The 22,698-nt window shown below is 42.5% G+C and overlaps 1 protein-coding gene across 1 annotated transcript; it reads left to right on the forward strand.

The window, feature by feature from the left end:
* The first annotated feature begins 21,555 nt into the window (after positions 1-21,555).
* On the forward strand, positions 21,556-22,320 carry LOC125550533 (50S ribosomal protein L7/L12-like). Its single transcript, XM_048713558.1, has one exon. It carries the CDS (start codon positions 21,627-21,629, stop codon positions 22,119-22,121), a length of 495 nt encoding a protein of 164 aa, XP_048569515.1. The 5' UTR covers positions 21,556-21,626; the 3' UTR covers positions 22,122-22,320.
* The last annotated feature ends 378 nt before the right edge of the window (positions 22,321-22,698 follow it).

Genomic DNA, 22,698 nt, shown 5'->3' on the forward strand with positions numbered 1-22,698 from the left:
CTACTACACCAATTAGTGAGGAAGCTAATGATAATGATCATGTAACTTCAGATCAAGTTACTACCGAATCTCGTAGGTAAACCAGAGTGAGATCCGCACCAGAGTGGTACGGTAATCCTATTCTGGAGGTCATGCTACTTGACCATGACGAACCTACGAACTATGAAGAAGCGATGGTGAGCCCAGATTCCGCAAAATGGCTTGAGGCCATGAAATCTGAGAAGGGATCCATGTATGAGAACAAAGTATGGACTTTGGTTGACTTGCCCGATGATTGGCAAGCAATTGAGAATAAATGGATCTTGAAGAGGAAGACGGGCGTTGATAGTAGTGTTACTATCTACAAAGCTAGAATTGTCGCAAAAGGTTTTCAACAAGTTCAAGGTGTTGACTACGATGAGAGTTTCTCACTCGTATCTATGCTTAAGTCTGTCCGAATCATGTTAGCAATTGCCGCATTTTATGAAATCTGGCAAATGGATAAACAAAACTGCATTCCTTAATAGATTTATTAAAGAAGAGTTGTATATGATACAACCAGAAGGTTTTGTCAATCCTAAAGGTGCTAACAAAATATGCAAGCTCCAGCGATCCATCTATGGACTGGTGGAAGCATCTCGGAGTTGGAATATACGCTTTGATAAGTTGATCAAAGCATATAGTTTTATACAGACTTGCGATGAAGCCTGTATTTACAAGAAAGTGAGTGGGAGCACCACAACATTTCTGATAAGTATATGTGAATGACATATTATTGATCGGAAATAATGTAGAATTATTCTGCAAAGCATAAAGGAGTATTTGAAAGGAATTTTTCAAAGAAAGACCTCGGTAAAGCTGCTTACATATTGAGCATCAAGATCTATAGAGATAGATCAAGACGCTTGATAAGTTTTTTCAATGAGTACATACCTTGACAAGATTTTGAAGTAGTTCAAAATGGAACAGTCAAAGAAAGAGTTCTTGCCTGTGTTGCAAGGTGTGAAATTGAGTAAGACTCAAAGCCCGACCACGGCAGAAGATAGAAATAGAATGAAAGTCATTCCCTATGCCTCAGCCATAGGTTCTATAAAGTATGCCATGCTGTGTACCAGATCTATTGTATACCCTACACTGTGTTAAGCAAGGGAGTACAATAGTGATCTAAGAGTAGATCACTGGACAACGGTCAAAATTATCCTTAGTGGAATAAGGAAATATTTCTCAATTATGGAGGTGACAAAAAGGTTCGTCGTAAAAGTTACGTCGATGCAAGTTTTGACACAGATCTGGATGACTCTAAGTCTCGATCTAGATATATATTGAAAGTGGGAGCAATAAGCTAGAGTAGCTCCGTGCAGAGCATTGTTGACATAGAAATTCGCAAAATACTTACGGATCTGAATGTGACAGACCCGTTGACTAAAATTATCTCACAAGCAAAACATGATCACACCTTAGTACTATTTGGGTGTTAATCACATAGCGATGTGAACTAGATTACTGACTATAGTAAACCCTTTGGGAGTTGGTCACATATCGATGTGAACTATGGGTGTTAATCACATGGTGATGTGAACTATTGCTGTTAAATCACATGGCGATGTGAACTACATTATTGACTCTAGTGCAAGTGGGAGACTGAAGGAAATATGCCCTAGAGGCAATAATAAAGTTATTATTTATTTCCTTATATCATGATAAATGTTTATTATTCATGCTAGAATTGTATTAACCGGAAACATAATACATGTGTGAATACATAGACAAACAAAGTGTCACTAGTATGCCTCTACTTGACTAGCTCGTTAATCAAAGATGGTTATGTTTCCTAACCATGAACAATGAGTTGTTATTTGATTAACGGGATCACATCATTAAGTGAATGATCTGATTGACATGACCCATTCCATTAGCTTAGCACCCGATCGTTTAGTATGTTGCTGTTGCTTTCTTCATGACTTATACATGTTCCTATAACTATGTTGTTTATTATTCATGCTAGAATTGTATTAACCGGAAACATAATACATGTGTGAATACATAGACAAACAAAGTGTCACTAGTATGCCTCTACTTGACTAGCTCGTTAATCAAAGATGGTTATGTTTCCTAACCATGAACAATGAGTTGTTATTTGATTAACGGGATCACATCATTAAGTGAATGATCTGATTGACATGACCCATTCCATTAGCTTAGCACCCGATCGTTTAGTATGTTGCTGTTGCTTTCTTCATGACTTATACATGTTCCTATAACTATGAGATTATGCAACTCCCGTTTACCGGAGGAACACTTTGGGTGCTACCAAACGTCACAACGTAACTGGGTGATTATAAAGGAGTACTACAGGTGTCTCCAAAGGTACATGTTGTGTTGGCATATTTCGAGATTAGGTTTTGTCACTCCGATTGTCGGAGAGGTATCTCTGGGCCCTCTCGGTAATGCACATCACTTAAGCCTTGCAAGCATTGCGACTAATGAGTTAGTTGCGATGATGTATTACAGAACGAGTAAAGAGACTTGCCAACGGTAACGAGATTGAACTAGGTATTGAGATACCGACGATCGAATCTCGGACAAGTAACATACCGATGACAAAGGGAACAACGTATGTTGTTATGCGGTCTGACCGATAAAGATCTTCGTAGAATATGTAGGAGCCAATATGAGCATCCAGTTTCTGCTATTGGTTATTGACCGGAGACGTGTCTCGGTCATGTCTACATTGTTCTCGAACCCGTAGGGTCCGCACGCTTAAGGTTTCGATGACAGTTATATTATGAGTTTATGAGTTTTGATGTACCAAAGGAGTTCGGAGTCCCGGATGAGATCGGGGACATGACGAGGAGTCTCGAAATGGTCGAGACGTAAAGATTGATATATTGGACGACTATATTCGGACATCGGAAAGGTTCCGAGTGATTCGGGTATTTTTCGGAGTACTGGGTAGTTACGGGAGAAGCAATGGGCCTTGATGGGCTTTAGTGGGAAGAGGAGAAAGGGCCAAGGGGCTGTTGCGCCCACCCTCCCCTCTAGTCCGAATTGGACTAGGGAAAAGGGGGCCGGCCACCTCTCTTTCTCCTCCACTTCCTTCTCCCTTCCTCCCCTCTTGGTGGACTCCTACTAGGACTTGGAGTCCTAGTAGGACTCCACATCCTGGCCGCACCAACCTTGGCCGGCCTCCTCCTGCTCCATCCTTTATATACTGAGGCAAGGGGCACCCCAAAGACACAAGTTGATCCACGTGATCTTTTCCTTAGCCGTGTGCGGCGCCCCAGCCACCATAGTCCTCGATAATATTGTAGCGGAGTTTAGGCGAAGCCCTGCTGCTGTAGTACATCAAGATCGTCACCACGCCGTCGTGCTGACGGAACTCTTCCCCGACACTTTGCTGGATCGGAGTCCGGGGATCATCATCGAGCTGAACGTGTGCTAGAACTCGGAGGTGCCGTAGTTTCGGTGCTTGATCGGTCGGATCGTGAAGACGTACGACTACATCAACCAAACGCTTCCGTTGTCGATCTACTAGGTATGTAGATCACACTCCCCCTTCTCGTTGCTATGCATCACATGATCTTGCGTGTGCGTAGGAATTTTTATGAAATTACTACGAAACCCTTCATAAACTCATAATGAAACTGTCATCGTAACGTTAAGCATGCGGACCCTACGGGTTCGAGAACAATGTAGACATGACCGAGACACGTCTCCGGTCAATAACCAATAGCGGAACCTGGATGCTCATATTGGCTCCTACATATTCTACGAAGATCTTTATCGGTCAAACCGCATAACAACATACGTTGTTCCCTTTGTAATCGGTATGTTACTTGCCCGAGATTCGATCGTCGGTATCTCAATACCTAGTTCAATCTCGTTACCGGCAAGTCTCTTTACTCGTTCCGTAATACATCATGTTGCAACTAACTTATTAGTTGCATTGCTTGCAAGGCTTAAGTGATGTGTATTACCGAGATGGCCCAGAGATACCTCTCCGACAATCGGAGCGACAAATCCTAATCTCGAAATACGCCAACCCAACAAGTACCTTCGGAGACACCTGTAGAGCACCTTTATAATCACCCAGTTACGTTGTGACGTTTGGTAGCACACAAAGTGTTCCTCCGGTAAACGGGAGTTGCATAATCTCATAGTCATAGGAACATGTATAAGTTATGAAGAAAGCAATAGCAACAAACTAAACGATCAAGTGCTAAGCTAACGGAATGGGTCAAGTCAATCACATCATTCTCCTAATGATGTGATCCCGTTAATCAAATGACAACTCGTGTCTATGGTTAGGAAACATAACCATCTTTGATCAACGAGCTAGTCAAGTAGAGGCATACTAGTGACACTCTATTTGTCTATGTATTCACACATGTATTATGTTTCCGGTTAATACAATTCTAGCATGAATAATAAACATTTATCATGATATAAGGAAATAAATAATAACTTTATCATTGCCTCTAGGGCATATTTCCTTCAGTCTCCCACTTGCACTAGAGTCAATAATCTAGTTCACATCACCATGTGATTTAATACCAATAGTTCACATCACCATGTGATTAACACCCATAGTTCACATCGACATGTGACCAACACCCAAAGGGTTTACTAGAGTCAATAATCTAGTTCACATCGCTATGTGATTAACACCCAAAGAGTACTAAGGTGTGATCATGTTTTGCTTGTGAGAGAAGTTTAGTCAACGGGTCTGCCATATTCAGATCCGTACGTATTTTGCAAATTTCTATGTCAACAATGCTCTGCACGGAGCTACTCTAGCTAATTGCTCCCACTTTCAATATGTATCCAGATTGAGACTTAGAGTCATCTGGATTAGTGTCAAAACTTGCATCGACGTAACCCTTTACGACGAACCTTTTTTCACCTCCATAATCGAGAAACATATCCTTATTCCACTAAGGATAATTTTGACCAATGTCCAGTGATCTACTCCTAGATCACTATTGTACTCCCTTGCCAAACTTAGGGCAGGGTATACAATAGGTCTGGTACACAGCATGGCATACTTTATAGAACCTATGGCTGAGGCATAGGGAATTACTTTCATTCTCTCTCTATCTTCTGCCGTGGTCGGGCTTTGAGTCTTACTCAATTTCACACCTTGTAACACATGCAAGAACTCTTTCTTTGACTGTTCCATTTTGAACTACTTCAAAAACTTGTCAAGGTATGTACTCATTGAAAACTTATCAAGCGTCTTGATCTATCTCTATTGATCTTGATGCTCAATATATAAGCAGCTTCACCGAGGTCTTTCTTTGAAAAACTCCTTTCAAACACTCCTTTATGCTTTGCAGAATAATTCTACATTATTTCCGATCAACAATATGTCATACACATATACTTATCAGAAATGTTGTAGTTCTCCCACTCACTTTCTTGTAAATACAGGCTTCACCGCAAGTCTGTATAAAACTATATGCTTTGATTAACTTATCAAAGCGTATATTCCAACTCCGAGATGCTTGCACCAGTCCATAGATGGATCGCTGGAGCTTGCATATTTTGTTAGTACCTTTAGGATTGACAAAACCTTCTGGTTGCATCATATACAACTCTTCTTTAATAAATCCATTAAGGAATGCAGTTTTGTTTATCCATTTGTCAGATTTCATAAAATGCGGCAATTGCTAACATGATTCGGACAGACTTAAGCATAGTACGAGTGAGAAACTCTCATCATAGTCAACACCTTGAACTTGTCGAAAACCTTTTGCAACAATTCTAGCATTTAGATGGTGCCCTTTTAACGTGAATGCAGCTGTCTCTAATGCATAACCCCACAATGATAGTGGTAGATCGGTAAGAGACATCATAGATCGCACCATATCTAATAAAGTACGGTTATGACGTTTGGACACACCATTACATTGTGGTGTTCCAGGTGGCGTGAGTAGTGAAACTATTTCACATTGTTTTTAACTGAAGGCCAAACTCGTAACTCAAATACTCTTCTCTACGATCAGATCGTAGAAACTTTGTTTTCTTGTTACGATGATTCTTCACTTCACTCTGAAATTCTTTGAACTTTTCAAATGTTTCAGACTCATGTTTCATCAAGTAGATATACTCATATCTGCTCTAATCATCTGTGAAGATCAGAAAATAATGATACTTGTCGCGAGCCTCAATATTCATCGGACCACATACATCAGTATGTATGATTTCCAACAAATTTGTTGCTCGCTCCATTGTTCCGAAGAACAGAGTCTTAGTCATCTTGCCCATGAGGCATGGTTCGCAAGCATCAACTGATTCATAATCAAGTGATTCCAAAAGCCCATCAGCATGGAGTTTATTCATGCGCTTTACACCAATATGACCTAAACGGTAGTGCCACAAATAAGTTGCACTATCATTATTAACTTTGCATCTTTTAGTTTCAATATTATGATTATGTGTATCACTACGATCGAGATCAAACGAACTATTTTCATTGGTTGTGTAACCATATAAGGTTTTATTCATGTAAACAGAACAACAATTTATTCTCTTACTTAAATGAATAACCGTATTACAATAAACATGATCAAATCATATTCATGCTTAACGCAAACACCAAATAACACTTATTCAGGTTCAACACTAATCCCGAAAGTATAGGGAGTGTGCGATGATGATCATATCAATCTTGGAACCACTTCCAACACACATCGTCACTTCACCCTTAACTAGTCTCTGTTCATTCTGCAACTCCCGTTTCGAGTTACTATTCTTAGCAACTGAACCACTATCAAATACTGAGGGGTTGCTACGAACACTAGTAAAATACACATCAATAATTTGTATATCAAATATACCTTTGTTCACTTTGCCATCCTTCTTATCCGCCAAATACTTGGGGCAGTTCCGCTTCCAGTGACCAGTCCCTTTTTAGTAGAAGCACTTAGTCTCAGGCTTAGGACCAGACTTAGGCTTCTTCACTTGAGCAGCAACTTGCTTGTTGTTCTTCTTGAAGTTCCCTTTCTTTCCCTTTGCCCTTTTCTTGAAACTAGTGGTCTTGTTAATCATCAACACTTTATGATCTTTATTGATTTCTACCTTCATCGATTTCATCATCATGAAAAGCTTGGGAATCGTTTTCATCATCCCTTGCATACTATAGTTCATCACGAAGTTCTACTAACTTGGTGATGGTGACTAGAGAATTCTGTCAATCACTATTTTATCTGGAAGATTAACTCCCACTTGATTCAAGCGATTGTAGTACCCAGATAATCTGAACACATGCTCACTGTTTGAGCTATTCTCCTCCATCTTTTAGCTATAGAACTTGTTGGAGACTTCATATCTCTCAACTCGGGTATTTGCTTGAAATATTAACTTCAACTCCTGGAACATCCATATGATCCATGACGTTCAAAACGTCTTTGAAGTCCCAATTCTAAGCCGTTTAAGCATGGTGCACTAAACTATCAACTAGTCATCATGTTGAGCTAGCCAAACGTTCATAACGTCTGCATCTGCTCCTGCAATAGGTCTGTCACCTAGCGGTGCATTAAGGACGCAATTCTTCTGTGCAGCAATGAGGATAATCCTCAGATCACGGATCCAATCCGCATCATTGCTACTAACATCTTTCAACTTAATTTTCTCTAGGAACATATCAAAAATAAAACAGGGGAGCTAAATGCGAGCTATTGATCTACAACATAGATATGCTAATACTATCAGGACTAAGTTCATGATAAATTAAAGTTCAATTAATCATATTACTTAAGAACTCCCACTTAGAAAGACATCGCTCTAATCTTCTAAGTGATCACGTGATCCAAATCAACTAAACCATAACCGATCATCACGTGAAATGGAGTAGCTTTCAATGGTGAACATCAATATGTTGATTATATCTACTATATGATTCACGCTCGACCTTTCGGTCTCAGTGTTCCGAGGCCATATCTACATATGCTAGGCTCGTCAAGTTTAACCTAAGTATTCTGCGCGTGCAAAAACTGGCTTGCACCCGTTCTAGATGGACGTAGAGCTTATCACACCCGATCATCACGTGGTGTCTGGGCACGACGAACTTTGGCAACGGTGCATACTCAGGGAGAACACTTTTATCTTGAAATTTAGTGAGAGATCATCTTATAATGCTACCGTCAATCAAAGCAAGATAAGATTCATAAAAGATAAACATCACATGCAATCAATATAAGTGATATGATATGGCCATCATCATCTTGTGCTTGTGATCTCCATCTCCGAAGCACCTTCATGATCACCATCGTCACCGGCGCGACACCTTGATCTCCATCGTAGCATCGTTGTCGTCTCACCAATCTTATGCTTCCACGACTATCGCTACCGCTTAGTGATAAAGTAAAGCATTACAGGGCGATTGCATTGCATACAATAAAGCGACAACCATATGGCTCCTGCCAGTTGCCGATAACTCGGTTACAAAACATGATCATCTCATACAATAAAATTTAGCATCATGTCTTGACCATATCACATCACAACATGCCCTGCAAAAACAAGTTAGACGTCCTCTACTTTGTTGTTGCAAGTTTTACGTGGCTGCTACGGGCTAAGCAAGAACCGTTCTTACCTACGCATCAAAACCACAACGATAGTTTGTCAAGTTGGTGCTGTTTTAACCTTCGCAAGGACCGGGCGTAGCCACACTCGGTTCAACTAAAGTTGGAGAAACTGACACCCGCCAACCACTGATGTCTACTATGCAACCTTCTTCTTGTAGACGTTGTTGGGCCTACAAGTGCACAGGTTTGTAGGACAGTAGCAAATTTCCCTCAAGTGGATGACCTAAGGTTTATCAATCCGTAGGAGGCGTAGGATGAAGATGGTCTCTCTCAAGCAACCCTGCAACCAAATAACAAAGAGTCTCTTGTGTCCCCAACACACCCAATACAATGGTAAATTGTATAGGTGCACTAGTTCGGCGAAGAGATGGTGATAGAAGTGCAAAATGGATAGTAGATATAGGTTTTTGTAAACTGAAAATATAAAAATAGCAAGGTAGCGAGTGGTAAAAATGAGCGTAAACGGTATTGCAATGATAGGAAACAAGGCCTAGGGTTCATACTTTCACTAGTGCAAGTTCTCTCAACAATAATAACATAGATAGATCATATAACGAGCCCTCAACATGCAACAAAGAGTCACTCCGAAGCCACTAATAGCGGAGAACAAACGTAGAGATTATGGTAGGGTACGAAACCACCTCAAAGTTATTCTTTCAAATCAATCCGTTGGGCTATTCCTATAAGTGTCACAAACAACCCTGGAGTTTTTACTAGAATAACACTTAAGATACAAATCAACCAAAACCCTAATGTCACCTAGATACTCCATTGTCACCTCAAGTATCCGTGGGCATGATTATACGATATGCATCACACAATCTCAGATTTATCCAACCAACATAAAAGTACTTCAAATAGTGCCCCAAAGTTTCTACCGGAGAATCAAGAACGTGTGCCAACCCCTATGCATAGGTTCACCCAATTTGGTCACCAAAACATACATCAAGTGGCACGTTGATATCCCATTGTCACCACAGATAAGCACGGCAAGACATACATCAAGTGTTCATAAAAGACTCAATCCGATAAGATAACTTCAAAGGGGAAACTCAATTGATCACAAGAGAGTAGAGGGGGAGAAGAAACATAAGATCCAACTACAATAGCAAAGCTCGGGATACATCAAGATCGTGCCATAGATGGAACACGAGAGAGAACACGAGAGAGAGAGAGATCAAACACATAGCTACTGGTACATACCCTCAGCCCCGAGGGTGAACTACTCCCTCCTCGTCATGGATAGCGCCGGGATGATGAAGATGGCCACCGGAGATGGATCCCCCCTCCGGCAGGGTACCGGAAAGGGGTCCCGATTGGTTTTTCGTGGTTCTGGAGGCTTGCGGCGGCGGAACTCCCGATCTATCTTCTGTTCTGGAAGTTTTAGGGTACGACGGTATATATGGGTGAAAGGAGCACGTCGGTGGAGCTCCGAGGGGCCCACGAGGCAGGGGGCGCGCCCAGGGGGGCGCCCTCCACCCTCATGACCTCCCCGGAAACTTCTTGGAGTAGGGTCCAAGTCTCCTGGATCACGTTCGGTGAGAAAATCACGTTCCCGAAGGTTTCATTCCGTTTGGACTCCGTTTGATATTCTGTTTCCTCGAAATACTGAAAGGTTAGTCCCAAAAATAATATAAAAGTGGAAAATAAAGTCCAATATAGTCCAAAACAGTAGATAATGTAGCATGGAGCAATCAAAAATTATAGATACGTTGGAGACGTATCAGGCATCCCCAAGCTTAATTCCTGCTCGTCCTCGAGTAGGTAAATGATAAAAAGAGAATTTTTGATGCGGAGTGATACTTTGGCATAATTTCAATGTAAATCTTCTTAATCATGGTATGAATATTCAGATCTGAAAGGTTCAAGACAAAAGTTCATATTGACATAAAAAATGATAATACTTCAAGCATACTAATCAAACAATTATGTCATCTCAAAATAACATGGCCAAAGGAAGTTCATCCCTACAAAATCATATAGTTAGGCTATGCTTCATTTTCGTCACACAAAGATGTTCCCAACTTCTATACCCCCGATGACAAGCCAAGCAATTGTTTCATACTCAAATAATCTCAAACTTTTTCAACCTTCACGCAATACATGAGCGCGAGCCATGGACATAGCACTATGGGTGGTATAGAATATGATGATGGGGATTGTGTGGAGAAGACAAAAAAGGAGAAAGTCTCACATCAACGAGGCTAATCAATGAGCTATGGAGATGCCCATCAATTGATGTTAATGCAAGGAGTAGGGATTGCCATGCAACGGATGCACTAGAGCTAAGAATGCTCAACAAAAGAAAACTAGTGGGTGTGCATCCAACTTGCTTGCTCATGAAGACCTAGGGCATTTTGAGGAAGCCCATCGTTGGAATATACAAGCCAAGTTCTATAATGAAAAATTCCCACTAGTATGAACAAGACAACTTATGAGACTCACTATATGAAATCATGGTGCTACTTTGAAGCACAATATATGAGACTCACTACATGAAGAACAAGGTGCTACTTTGAAGCACAAGTGTGGAAAAAGAGATAGTAGCATTGCCCTTTTTATTTTCTCTCTTTTTTGGGCCTTTCTTTTTTTTGGCCTTTCTCTCTTCTTTTTTTTTGATTGGGCAATGCTCTAATAATGATGATCATCACACTTCTATTGATTACAACATAATGGTTACAACTCGATACTAGAACAAGATATGACTCGCTATGAATGCCTCCAGCGGTGTACCGAGATGGTGCAATGAATCAAGAGTGACATGTATGAAAAATAATGCATGGTGGCTTTGCCACAAATATGATGTCAACTACAAGATCATGCAATGGCAATATGACAAAAGTAAAGCATGTCATGATGATGATGATGATGGTGGAAGTTGCATGGCAATATATCTCGGAATGGCTATGGAAATGCCATGATAGGTAGGTATGGTGGCTGTTTTGAGGAAGATATAGGGAGGTTTATGTGTGAAAGAGCGTATCATATCACGGGGTTTGGATGCACCGGCGAAGTTTGCACCAACTCTCAATGTGAGAAAGGGCAATGCACGGTACCGAAGAGGCTAGCAAATGGCGGAAAGGTAAAAGTGCGTATAATCCATGGACTCAACATTAGTCAAAAGAACTCATATACTTATTGCAAAAATTTAGAAGTCATAAAAAATCAAGTACTATGCGCATGCTCCTAGGGAGATAGATTGGTAGGAAAAGACCATCGCTCGTCCCCGACCGCCACTCATAAGGATGCACAAGCCAGGTACACTTCATGCTTCAAATTTGTTACACAACTTTAACCATACGTGCATGCTATGGGACTTGCTAACTTCAACACAAGTATTTTTCAAATTCACAACTACTCAACTAGCACGACTATGATATTATCACCTCCATATCTCAAAACAATTATCAAGCATCAAACTTATCTTAGTATTCAACCCACTAAAAAGAAAGTTTCACATATCTTGAATACCAAGTATATTAACATTAAGCAAATTACCATGCTATTAACAACTCTCAAAATAATCTAAGTGAAGCATGAGAGATCAAGTTTCTTTAAAACAAACCACCACCATGCTCTAAAAGATCTAAGTGAAGCACTAGAGCAAAAATTATCACGCTCAAAAAGATATAAGTGAAGCACATAGAGTAAACTATCAAGCTCAAAAGATATAAGTGAAGCACATAGAGTATTCTAACAAATTTCAATTCATACATGGCTCTATCAAAAGGTGTGTACAGCAAGGATGATTGTGGTAGACTAACAAGCAAAGACACAAATAATACAAGATGCTCCAAGCAAAACACATATCATGTGGTGAATAAAAATATAGCTCCAAGTAAATTACCGATGAAAGTGGACAAAAGAGGGGATGCCTTCCGGGACATCCCCAAGCTTTGACTTTTTGCTGTCCTTGGATTATCTTGGGGGTGCCATGGGCACCCCCAATTTTAGGCTCTTGCCACTCCTTGTTCCATAATCCATCAAGAGAATTCACCCAAAACTTGAAAACTTCACAACACAAAACTCAATAGAAATCTCGTGAGCTCCGTTAGAGAAAGAAAACAAAAGACTACTTTAAGGTACTGTAGTGAACTTGTTCTTTATTTGTATTGGTGTTAAACCTACTGTATTCCAACTTTTCTATGGTTTATAAACTATTTTACTAGCCATAGATTCATCAAAGTAAGCAAACAACACACGCAAAACAGAATCTGTCAAAAACAGAACAGTCTGTAGTAATCTGTTACTAACGCAAACTTCTGGAACCCAAAAAATTCTACAAAAATTAGAAGACCTGTGCAATTTGTTTATTTATCAGCAGCAATTGGAATCACTATTTTATCACGTTCTGGTTATTTTTGAAAATTCGGGCACTGAGCGCAAAGATTCTGGAAATTACAGCAAGATCAAATAACCATCTTCCAAGAAGATCTAATAGGTTTAACTTGGCACAAACACTAATTAAAAGATAAAACCACATCTAAACAGAATCTATATGGATTATTTATTCCTAAACAAAACCAAAAACAAAAAACACAAAATAAAATTGGGTTGCCTCCCAACAAGCGCTATCGTTTAACGCCCCTAGCTAGGCATGATGATTTCAATGATGCTCACATAAAAGATAAGAATTGTAACATAAAGAGAGCATCATGAAGAATATGACTAGCATATTTAAGTCTAACCCACTTCCTATGCATAGGGATTTTGTGAGCAAACAACTTATGAGAACAATAATCAACTAGCATAGGAGGGTAACACAAGCATAGCTTCAAAAATTTAAGCACATAGAGAGGAAACTTGATATTATTGCAATTCCTACAAGCATATATTCCTCCCTCATAATAATTTTCAGTAGCATCATGAATGAATTCAACAATATAACCAGCACCTAAAGCATTCTTTTCATGATCTACAAGCATAGAAAATTTACTACTCTCCACATAAGCAAAATTCTTCTCATGAATAATAGTGGGAGCAAACTCAACAAAATAGCTATCATGTGATTGAAAATTAAGATCAAGATGACAAGTTTCATGGTTATCATTATTCTTTATAGAATACGTGTCATCACAATAATCATCATAGATAGGACGCATTCTTTCATCATAGTAAATTTGCTCATCAAAGCTTGGGGGACAAAAAATATCATCTTCATCAAACATAGCTTCCCCAAGCTTGTGGCTTTGCATATCATTAGCATCATGGATATTCAAGGAATTCATACTAAGAACATTGCAATCATGCTCATCATTCACATATTTAGTGCCAAACAATTTAGAGATTTCTTCTTCTAGCACTTGAGCACAATTATCCTTTCCATCATACTCACGAAAGATATTAAAAAGGTGAAGCGTATGAGACAAACTCAATTCCATTTTTTGGTAGTTTTCTTTTATAAACTAGACTAGTGCTAAAACAAGAAACAAAAAGATTCGATTGCAAGATCTAAAGATATACCTTCAAGCACTCACCTCCCCGGCAACGGCGCCAGAAAAGATCTTGATGTCTACTACGCAACCTTCTTCTTGTAGACGTTGTTGGGCCTGCAAGTGCACAGGTTTGTAGGACAGTAGCAAATTTCCCTCAAGTGGATGACCTAAGGTTTATCAATCCGTAGGAGGCGTAGGATGAAGATGGTCTCTCTCAAGCAACCCTGCAACCAAATAAAAAAGAGTCTCTTGTGTCCCCAACACACCCAATACAATGGTAAATTGTATAGGTGCACTAGTTCAGTGAAGAGATGGTGATACAAGTGCAAAATAGATGGTAGATATAGGTTTTTGTAAACTGAAAATATAAAAACAGCAAGGTAGCGAGTGGTAAAAGTGAGCGTAAACGGTATTGCAATGATAGGAAACAAGGCCTAGGGTTCATACTTTCACTAGTGCAAGTTCTCTCAACAATAATAACATAGATAGATCATATAACGAGCCCTCAACATGCAACAAAGAGTCACTCCGAAGCCACTAATAGCGGAGAACAAACGTAGAGATTATGGTAGGGTACGAAACCACCTCAAAGTTATTCTTTCAAATCAATCCGTTGGGCTATTCCTATAAGTGTCACAAACAACCCTGGAGTTTTTACTAGAATAACACTTAAGATACAAATCAACCAAAACCCTAATGTCACCTAGATACTCCATTGTCACCTCAAGTATCCGTGGGCATGATTATACGATATGCATCACACAATCTCAGATTTATCCAACCAACATAAAAGTACTTCAAATAGTGCCCCAAAGTTTCTACCGGAGAATCAAGAACGTGTGCCAACCCCTATGCATAGGTTCATGGGTGGAACCCACAAGTTGGTCACCAAAACATACATCAAGTGGCACGTGATATCCCATTGTCACCACAGATAAGCACGGCAAGACATACATCAAGTGTTCATAAAAGACTCAATCCGATAAGATAACTTCAAAGGGGAAACTCAATTGATCACAAGAGAGTAGAGGGGGAGAAGAAACATAAGATCCAACTACAATAGCAAAGCTCGGGATACATCAAGATCGTGCCATAGATGGAACACAAGAGAGAACACGAGAGAGAGAGAGATCAAACACATAGCTACTGGTACATACCCTCAGCCCCGAGGGTGAACTACTCCCTCCTCGTCATGGATAGCGCCGGGATGATGAAGATGGCCACCGGAGATGGATCCCCCCTCCGGCAGGGTACCGGAAAGGGGTCCCGATTGGTTTTTCGTGGTTCTGGAGGCTTGCGGCGGCGGAACTCCCGATCTATCTTCTGTTCTGGAAGTTTTAGGGTACAACGGTATATATGGGTGAAAGGAGCACGTCGGTGGAGCTCCGAGGGGCCCACGAGGCAGGGGGCGCGCCCAGGGGGGCGCCCTCCACCCTCGTGACCTCCCCGGAAACTTCTTGGAGTAGGGTCCAAGTCTCCTAGATCACGTTCGGTGAGAAAATCACGTTCCCGAAGGTTTCATTCTTTTTGGACTCGTTTGATATTCTATTTCCTCGAAATATTGAAATAGGCAAAAAAACAGCAATTTTGGGCTGGGCCTCCGGTTAATAGGTTAGTCCCAAAAATAATATAAAAGTGGAAAATAAAGCCCAATATAGTCCAAAACAGTAGATAAAGTAGCATGGAGCAATCAAAAATTATAGATACGTTGGAGACGTATCAGCCACCTATGTGCAAAGCACGCCGGTAGAACCAGTCTCGCGTAAGCGTACGCGTAATGTCGGTCCGAGCCGCTTCATCCAATAATACCGCCGAACCAAAGTATGAGATGCTGGTAAGCAGTATGACTTATATCGCCCACAACTCACTTGTGTTCTACTGGTGCATATAACATCAACGCATAAAACCTGGCTCTGATACCATTGTTGGGGAATATAGTAATTTTAAAATTTTTCCTACGCACATGCAAGATCATGGTGATGCACAGCAATGAGAGGGGAAAGTGTTATCTACGTACCCTCATAGACCGGAAGCGGAAGCGTTATAACAACGTGGTTGATGTAGTCGTACGTCTTCACGTCCCGACCGATCAAGCACCGAAACTACGGCACCTCCGAGTTCTAGCACACGTTCAGCTCGATGACGATCCCCGGACTCCGATACAGCAGAATGTCGGGGAAGAGTTCCGTCAGCACGACGGCGTGGTGACGATCTTGATGTTCTACCGTCGCAGGGCTTCGCCTAAGCACCGCTACAATATTATCGAGGATTATGGTGGAGGGGGGCACCGCACACGGCTAATAGATCAATGATCAATTGTTGTGTCTGTGGGGTGCCCCCTGCCCCGTATATAAAGGAGTGGAGGAGGGGGCCGGCCAAGGAGGGTGGCGCGCCCAAGGGGGGGAGTCCAACTCCCACCGGGAGTAGGACTCCTCCTTTTCCTATTAGGAGTAGGAGAGGGAAGGAAGAGGAAGGAGAGAGGAAGGAAAGGGGGGGGGCTCCCAATTCGGATTGGGCTTGGGGGGGGGGGGGCCCCCTCCCTTGCTCCTTTCCCCTCCTTTCCACTAAGGCCCAATAAGGCCCATATACCTCCCGAAGGTTCCGATAACCTCACGGTGATCCGGTATTGTCCCAATCTTACCCGGAACCTTTCCGGTGTCCAAATATAGTCGTCCAATATATCGATCTTTATGTCTCGACCATTTCGAGACTCCTCGTCAAGTCCGTGATCACATCCGGGACTCCGAACAACCTTCGGTACATCAAAATATATGAACCCATAATGAAACTGTCATCGTAACATTAAGCGTGCGGACCCTACGGGTTCGAAAACAATGTAGACATGACCGAGACACGTCTCCGGTCAATAACCAATAGCGGAACCTGTATGCTCATATTGGCTCCTACATATTCTACGACGATCTTTATCGGTCAGACCGCATAACAACATACGTTGTTCCCTTTGTCATCGGTATGTTACTTGCGCGAGATTCGATCGTCGGTATCTCAATACCTAGTTCAATCTCTTTACCGGAAAGTCTCTTTACTCGTTCCGTAATACATCATCTTGCAACTAACTTATTAGTTGCATTGCTTGCAAGGCTTAAGTGATGTGTATTACCGAGAGGGCCCAGAGATACCTCTCTGACAATCGGAGCGACAAATCCTAATCTCGAAATACGCCAACCCAACAAGTACCTTCGGAGACACCTGTAGAGCACCTTTATAATCACCCAGTTACGTTGTGACATTTGGTAGCACACAAAGTGTTCCTCCGGTAAACGGGAGTTGCATAATCTCATAGTCATAGGAACATGTATGAGTTATGAAGAAAGCAATAGCAACAAACTAAACGATCAAGTGCTAAGCTAACGGAATGGGTCAAGTCAATCACATCATTCTCCTAATGATGTGATCCCGTTAATCAAATGACAACTCGTGTCTATGGTTAGGAAACATAACCATCTTTGATCAACGAGCTAGTCAAGTAGAGGCATACTAGTGACACTCTGTTTGTCTATGTATTCACACATGTATTATGTTTCCGGTTAATACAATTCTAGCATGAATAATAAACATTTATCATGATATAAGGAAATAAATAATAACTTTATCATTGCCTCTAGGGCATATTTCCTTCATGCAGAACCCAAGGGAAGGTATTTGGTGGTAGGTAGGCAAATGGTAAAACCAAGGTTGGGCCTTGCTGGAGGAGTTTTATTCAAAGCAAACTGTCAATGGGTTCCCATAACACCCAACAGCGTAAGGAACGCAAAATCAAGGAATATAACACTGGTATAACGGAAACTAGGGCGGCAAGAGTGGAACAAAACACCAGGCATAAGGCCGAGCCTTCCACCCTTTACCAAGTATATAGATGCATTAAAGTAAACAAGATATAATAATGATATCCCAACAATAAACATGTTCTAACAAGGAACAAACTCCATCTTCACCTGCAACTAGCAACGCTATAAGAGGGGCTGAGCAAAGTGGTAACATAGCCAAGCAACAGTTTGCTAGGAAAAGGTGGGTTAGAGGCTTGACATGGCAATATGGGAGGCATGATAAAGCAAGTGATAGGTATCGCGACATAGCAATAGAGCGAGCAACTAGCAAGCAAAGATAGAAGTGATTTCGAGGGTATGGTCATCTTGCCTGCAAAGTACTCCGAGTAGACGAAAGCTTGATCCTCGTAAGCGTACTCAACGGGTTCCTCGATCACGTGCTCGTCTCCCGGCTCTACCCAAAGCAAGAACACAAGCAAAGGAAAACAACAATCAACCACGGTGCAATGCGCAGGCGACATGATGCAAAACATGACATGATATGCGGGATGTGATATGCAATGCATATGCGTGCTTCGGAAAGGAAAGATTGAACCAGGCCTCAACTTGGCAAACCAAGTGTGCCGCTGGAAAGATGAGTTGATTTCGGTCGAAATCGATATAAAGATCACCGGAATCAGATGCACGATTTGGAAATGGCAAGCAAAACAAGAATGACACAATTCTACGATTAACAGCACGATGCCATCTAGAATGCAACGAGAAACTAAGTTACTGCACTCCAACATAGCAACAAAGCACATAGTAGTGATCTACTCAAGATACTTGACAAAATCACACAAGAGAAGGTTCAAACAAGCATGGCAAAAGTGCAAAAGATATCAGACTTAGTGAAAATACTAACATGCCAGGAATTAACATCAGGAAGCAATGTTTAGAGAAAGATAATAACATGCTACAGGAATAGAACATAGCAAACAAAGGCATGGCATGAATCTACTCAAAGTATATAACAAAAATCCCTTACTGACCATAAGCCAAAAGGGAACAGAAAATATGATGGCACCCATGTAAACGTAGCAAGTTTCGTTAACAGATTCAGACTTAGCAGAAAATTGGACATGGCATCAACAGAATTATGAAGGCATGTTTGCGAGCTCGATGCACTCATCATAAGGCATTGCATGACAAGCTAAGCATACTACCAGCAAGAAGACATGTACAAGAAACTAACCAAAGCAATAACAAACTCATATCATGCATGGATCAACTACAACAACCTTGGCAAAATTGATTAACACATAAACAATCTGTCAGGAACATTTTATAGCAAAAGTAAAGTAAGATTGAGTCATGCTAGGGCACTCCATAAATGCAAACATGGACATGGATGGATAGAGCATAACCATATGTCCAAATCATCCTTACTGAACATACTCAAAAGAAGTATGGATCTCCCTGTAGCAACATGAATACATGGCATAAAAATAATAGCAGAGCAAAGACTTAGTGAAATTCTAAGTCCCTGAAATCAGCAATATCAGGAGAGCTACTTTGCATGCATGTGCTAGTCACCACATTGATCACAAAAATACATGGCATACACCCCTGTAAAGATGGTATGGCATAGCCCAAAACACATGTAGAGCTCATGCTCATATGCAGCACACAGTAAACATGGCAAAAATGACAAATGCTCAAGATCTGTTAAGAATCAGGAACTAACATTTTATAGCACTCTTGCATCAACGATTAGTGCATCAAGATGGACTCAAACAAACATGGTGCAATGGAACAAAATGAAGAGGACATCATGATGAACATTTTGATATATGGCACGCCCAAAACGGAGCTACGGATGCAGAGTTATGACATGATGAAAAGTGCTTGAAAAAGTAACAGAAAAGGACTTAGAGAGATTTTGAAGTCAACCCTAGGGTTCTCTGGATCTGGATCTGAGCGCGTGGAAAACGAGGTTGGCCGGGGTCTTCGCCGGGGACTTGCCGGAATCCGGGAAGAAGAGGGCCAGGGGGGCGGCTCGCCGGAGTGGGGCTTGCCGGCGACCGAAGCTGGAGAGGTGGACGGGGCGACGAGGCGTCGGTGGCCGGTGGCGGTGAGGTCGGTGGTGGGCGCCGGCGGAGCGGAGGCGGCCGGCGGGTGGCGGCGGAGACGCGCCGGCGCGGGTAGGCGGCGAACGGGGCAGCGGAGCTTGCTGGATCGGCGGCGGAGTCGGGCACAAGCGGCGGAAGACGACGTGGGGGCGGCGGGCCCGATCTGGCCTGGGGCAGGCCCGATCTGGCCCGGGGCGGACCCGATCTGGGCTCCCTCAGGCCACGGCGGCGGGGAGGAGAGAGGAGGTCCGACGGGACACATGGCGGCGTGCTAGAGGAGGAGGGAGGCGGCGCTGCTGAGGTGGCGGCTCCGGATTGGCTGGAGTGAGGTGGCCGGGCGCGGCGGACATGTCCGGGCGACGGGATTTTTGTCTGGTGGCGCGAGAGGAAGAAGGTTACGGTTTCATCCGCGAATTTTCAGGGGAGGTGCAAATATATAGGTAGAGGGAGTTAGGAGAGTCCAAATGAGGTGCGGTTTTCGGCCACACGATCGTGATCGAACGACCGAGAGGATGGAGGGGGTTTGGATGGGTTTGTGGGCTGACTTGGAGGGGTGTTGGGCTGCAACACACACGAGGCCTTTACAGTTCCCCGATTAACCGTTGGAGTATCAAACGAACTCCAAATGGCACGGAACTTGACAGGCGGTCTACCGGTAGTGTACCAAGGCCGCTTGACAAATCTCGGTCCATTCCGAGAAAGTTTAACACCCGCACACGAAAAGAGACAAAAAGAGGGCGCCGGAGGACGCAGGAGTGTCGGATTGAGAAACAGACAATGGAGAAAATGCTCGGATGCATAAGACGAATACGTATGCAAATGCGATGCTCATGATAACATGATATGAAATGCATGGCACGCAATCAAATGACAAGGCAACAATAGCGAATAACTAAAGACCTGACGCAACGGTCTCGGGGCGTTACATCGCGCGTCCATGCAACCGCAAATATGGATCATTGACCCATTCAGATCTTGCAGATCGGTGACGAAGCTAATCATTCGGTGATGCTGCATACGCATGGCCGCCTAATCACTATCAAGGGGAAACATTTCCTTGGGGTGAGGGGTCTCGCCCCCACTCGCCCCCCTTGGATCCGTCCCTGCCCTTGAAGAATCCCGTAATTAGCTGGGTAACAAACTATATATTTTTATTTTTTTGACAATAATATGACTTTATTCATCAAAGGACCGAAAGATCGTTTACAATCATGGATGAAATAAAAGTCAAGGATGAGATCATTCCAAAATGACAAAGATCTAGTAGTAAAGCCAGACTTAGCTAAACAATCCACCACTTCATTTTGCCTCTCAGCAATGATGAAAATCAATACTACCAAAACTGCTAACAAGTTTTTGCCACAAACCATATTTTTGTTAATCAATGGAACATAATGTTTTCGCCTCACATTTCAAAAGAAGTGCAATCTTTGAATCAGCTACCTAGCTTTATTGACGTACGCCGTTTTCTTTAAGGACCGTGGTATACAAACCAATTGTCTTCTTCAGATAAATCGCAAAACCAATTGTCTTTCTTCAGATAGAGTAAACCGCAAAAGAATTGCCCTCGATAATCATCATTCAGACACGCCTTCTCGTTTTATTTACGTAGTTCTGTAAATACGTATTCAGTTCATAACATGTGTTGTCTCGTCTTCCTTCTCCCCCACTCCGCATCGTCAGTCCCCTGATCCCCTCTGTTTCTGCTGACCCACCAAAACCCTAATGGCTTCCCGCCTCCTCCACCTGCGCCGCCTCCTCCCGGCCGCGCGCCCGTCATGCGCCGCCGCGTTCTCCACCGCCGTCACCCCGACCCCGCGGGTCTCCGGTCTCGTCGACGAGATCTGCGGCCTCAACCTCATCGAGGCCTCTTCCCTCGCCGATGCGCTGCGCGGCCGCCTCGGCGTCGACCAGCTCCCTCCCCTAGCCATCCTCATGGGCGGCGCAGCCCCGCTGGCCGGAGATGCTGCCGGGGCCGGCGAGGAGGCGAAACCCAAGGAGGAAAAAATGGCGTTCGACGTGAAGCTGGAGGGGTTCGACGCCGCGGCGAAGCTCAAGATTATCAAGGAGCTGAGGGCGATCACGAGTTTGGGCCTGAAGGAGGCCAAGGAGCTCGTGGAGAAGGCGCCGGCCGTGCTCAAGGCCGGGGTTCCCAAGGAGGAGGCGGAGAGCATCGCCGAGAAGATGCGGGCACTGGGCGCCAAGATTGTTCTCGAGTGAGAGGACGAGATCTCTGTATGCCTTTGCTTCTTGATTTCTTCCTGTTTATTGTACGAAGGAATTAGAGAAATTTTGGAACTAAGGAGTCAATAATTGACGAGACTGACTCTAGATATCCTCTCGTTGATAGTGGAAATGGCAGTTGAGCTTTTGAAAGCATGGTTATAGAATTAACGATAGAGCTTTGAGCTTTGTCTTATGACTGTTTGTTTGAGTGTGAGCAAGGGAGAATGCATTTCTTAGAATAGAGCAATTAGTTTATGACTGGATTTCTGTCATACCATTTCCAGTAGTGATTTGTTTTTTGCACAGGGTATCTAGGTAATGCATCTTTCATGTACTCCCTCCTTTCTTTTTTATAAGACGTTTTGTACAGCTGACATTGAACTGTTTTGTGCTCTGTCTGAATTGCCTAAACGTCTTATAAAAGAGAACAGAGGGAGTATCGGTGTTCTGCTGTTGCTAGGTAGTACAATGTTGTGAAATTTGCAGTAACAGGAAGTGAGATTTTGGAGAGGTCTTATTATGTCCGTCAGTGCTTGTTACTAATTCGAACTAGACCAAAAGCTTCGATCTA

This window comes from Triticum urartu, chromosome 4 (genome assembly GCF_003073215.2).
Source record: "Triticum urartu cultivar G1812 chromosome 4, Tu2.1, whole genome shotgun sequence".
In the NCBI taxonomy this organism is placed as follows: Eukaryota; Viridiplantae; Streptophyta; class Magnoliopsida; order Poales; family Poaceae; genus Triticum; species Triticum urartu.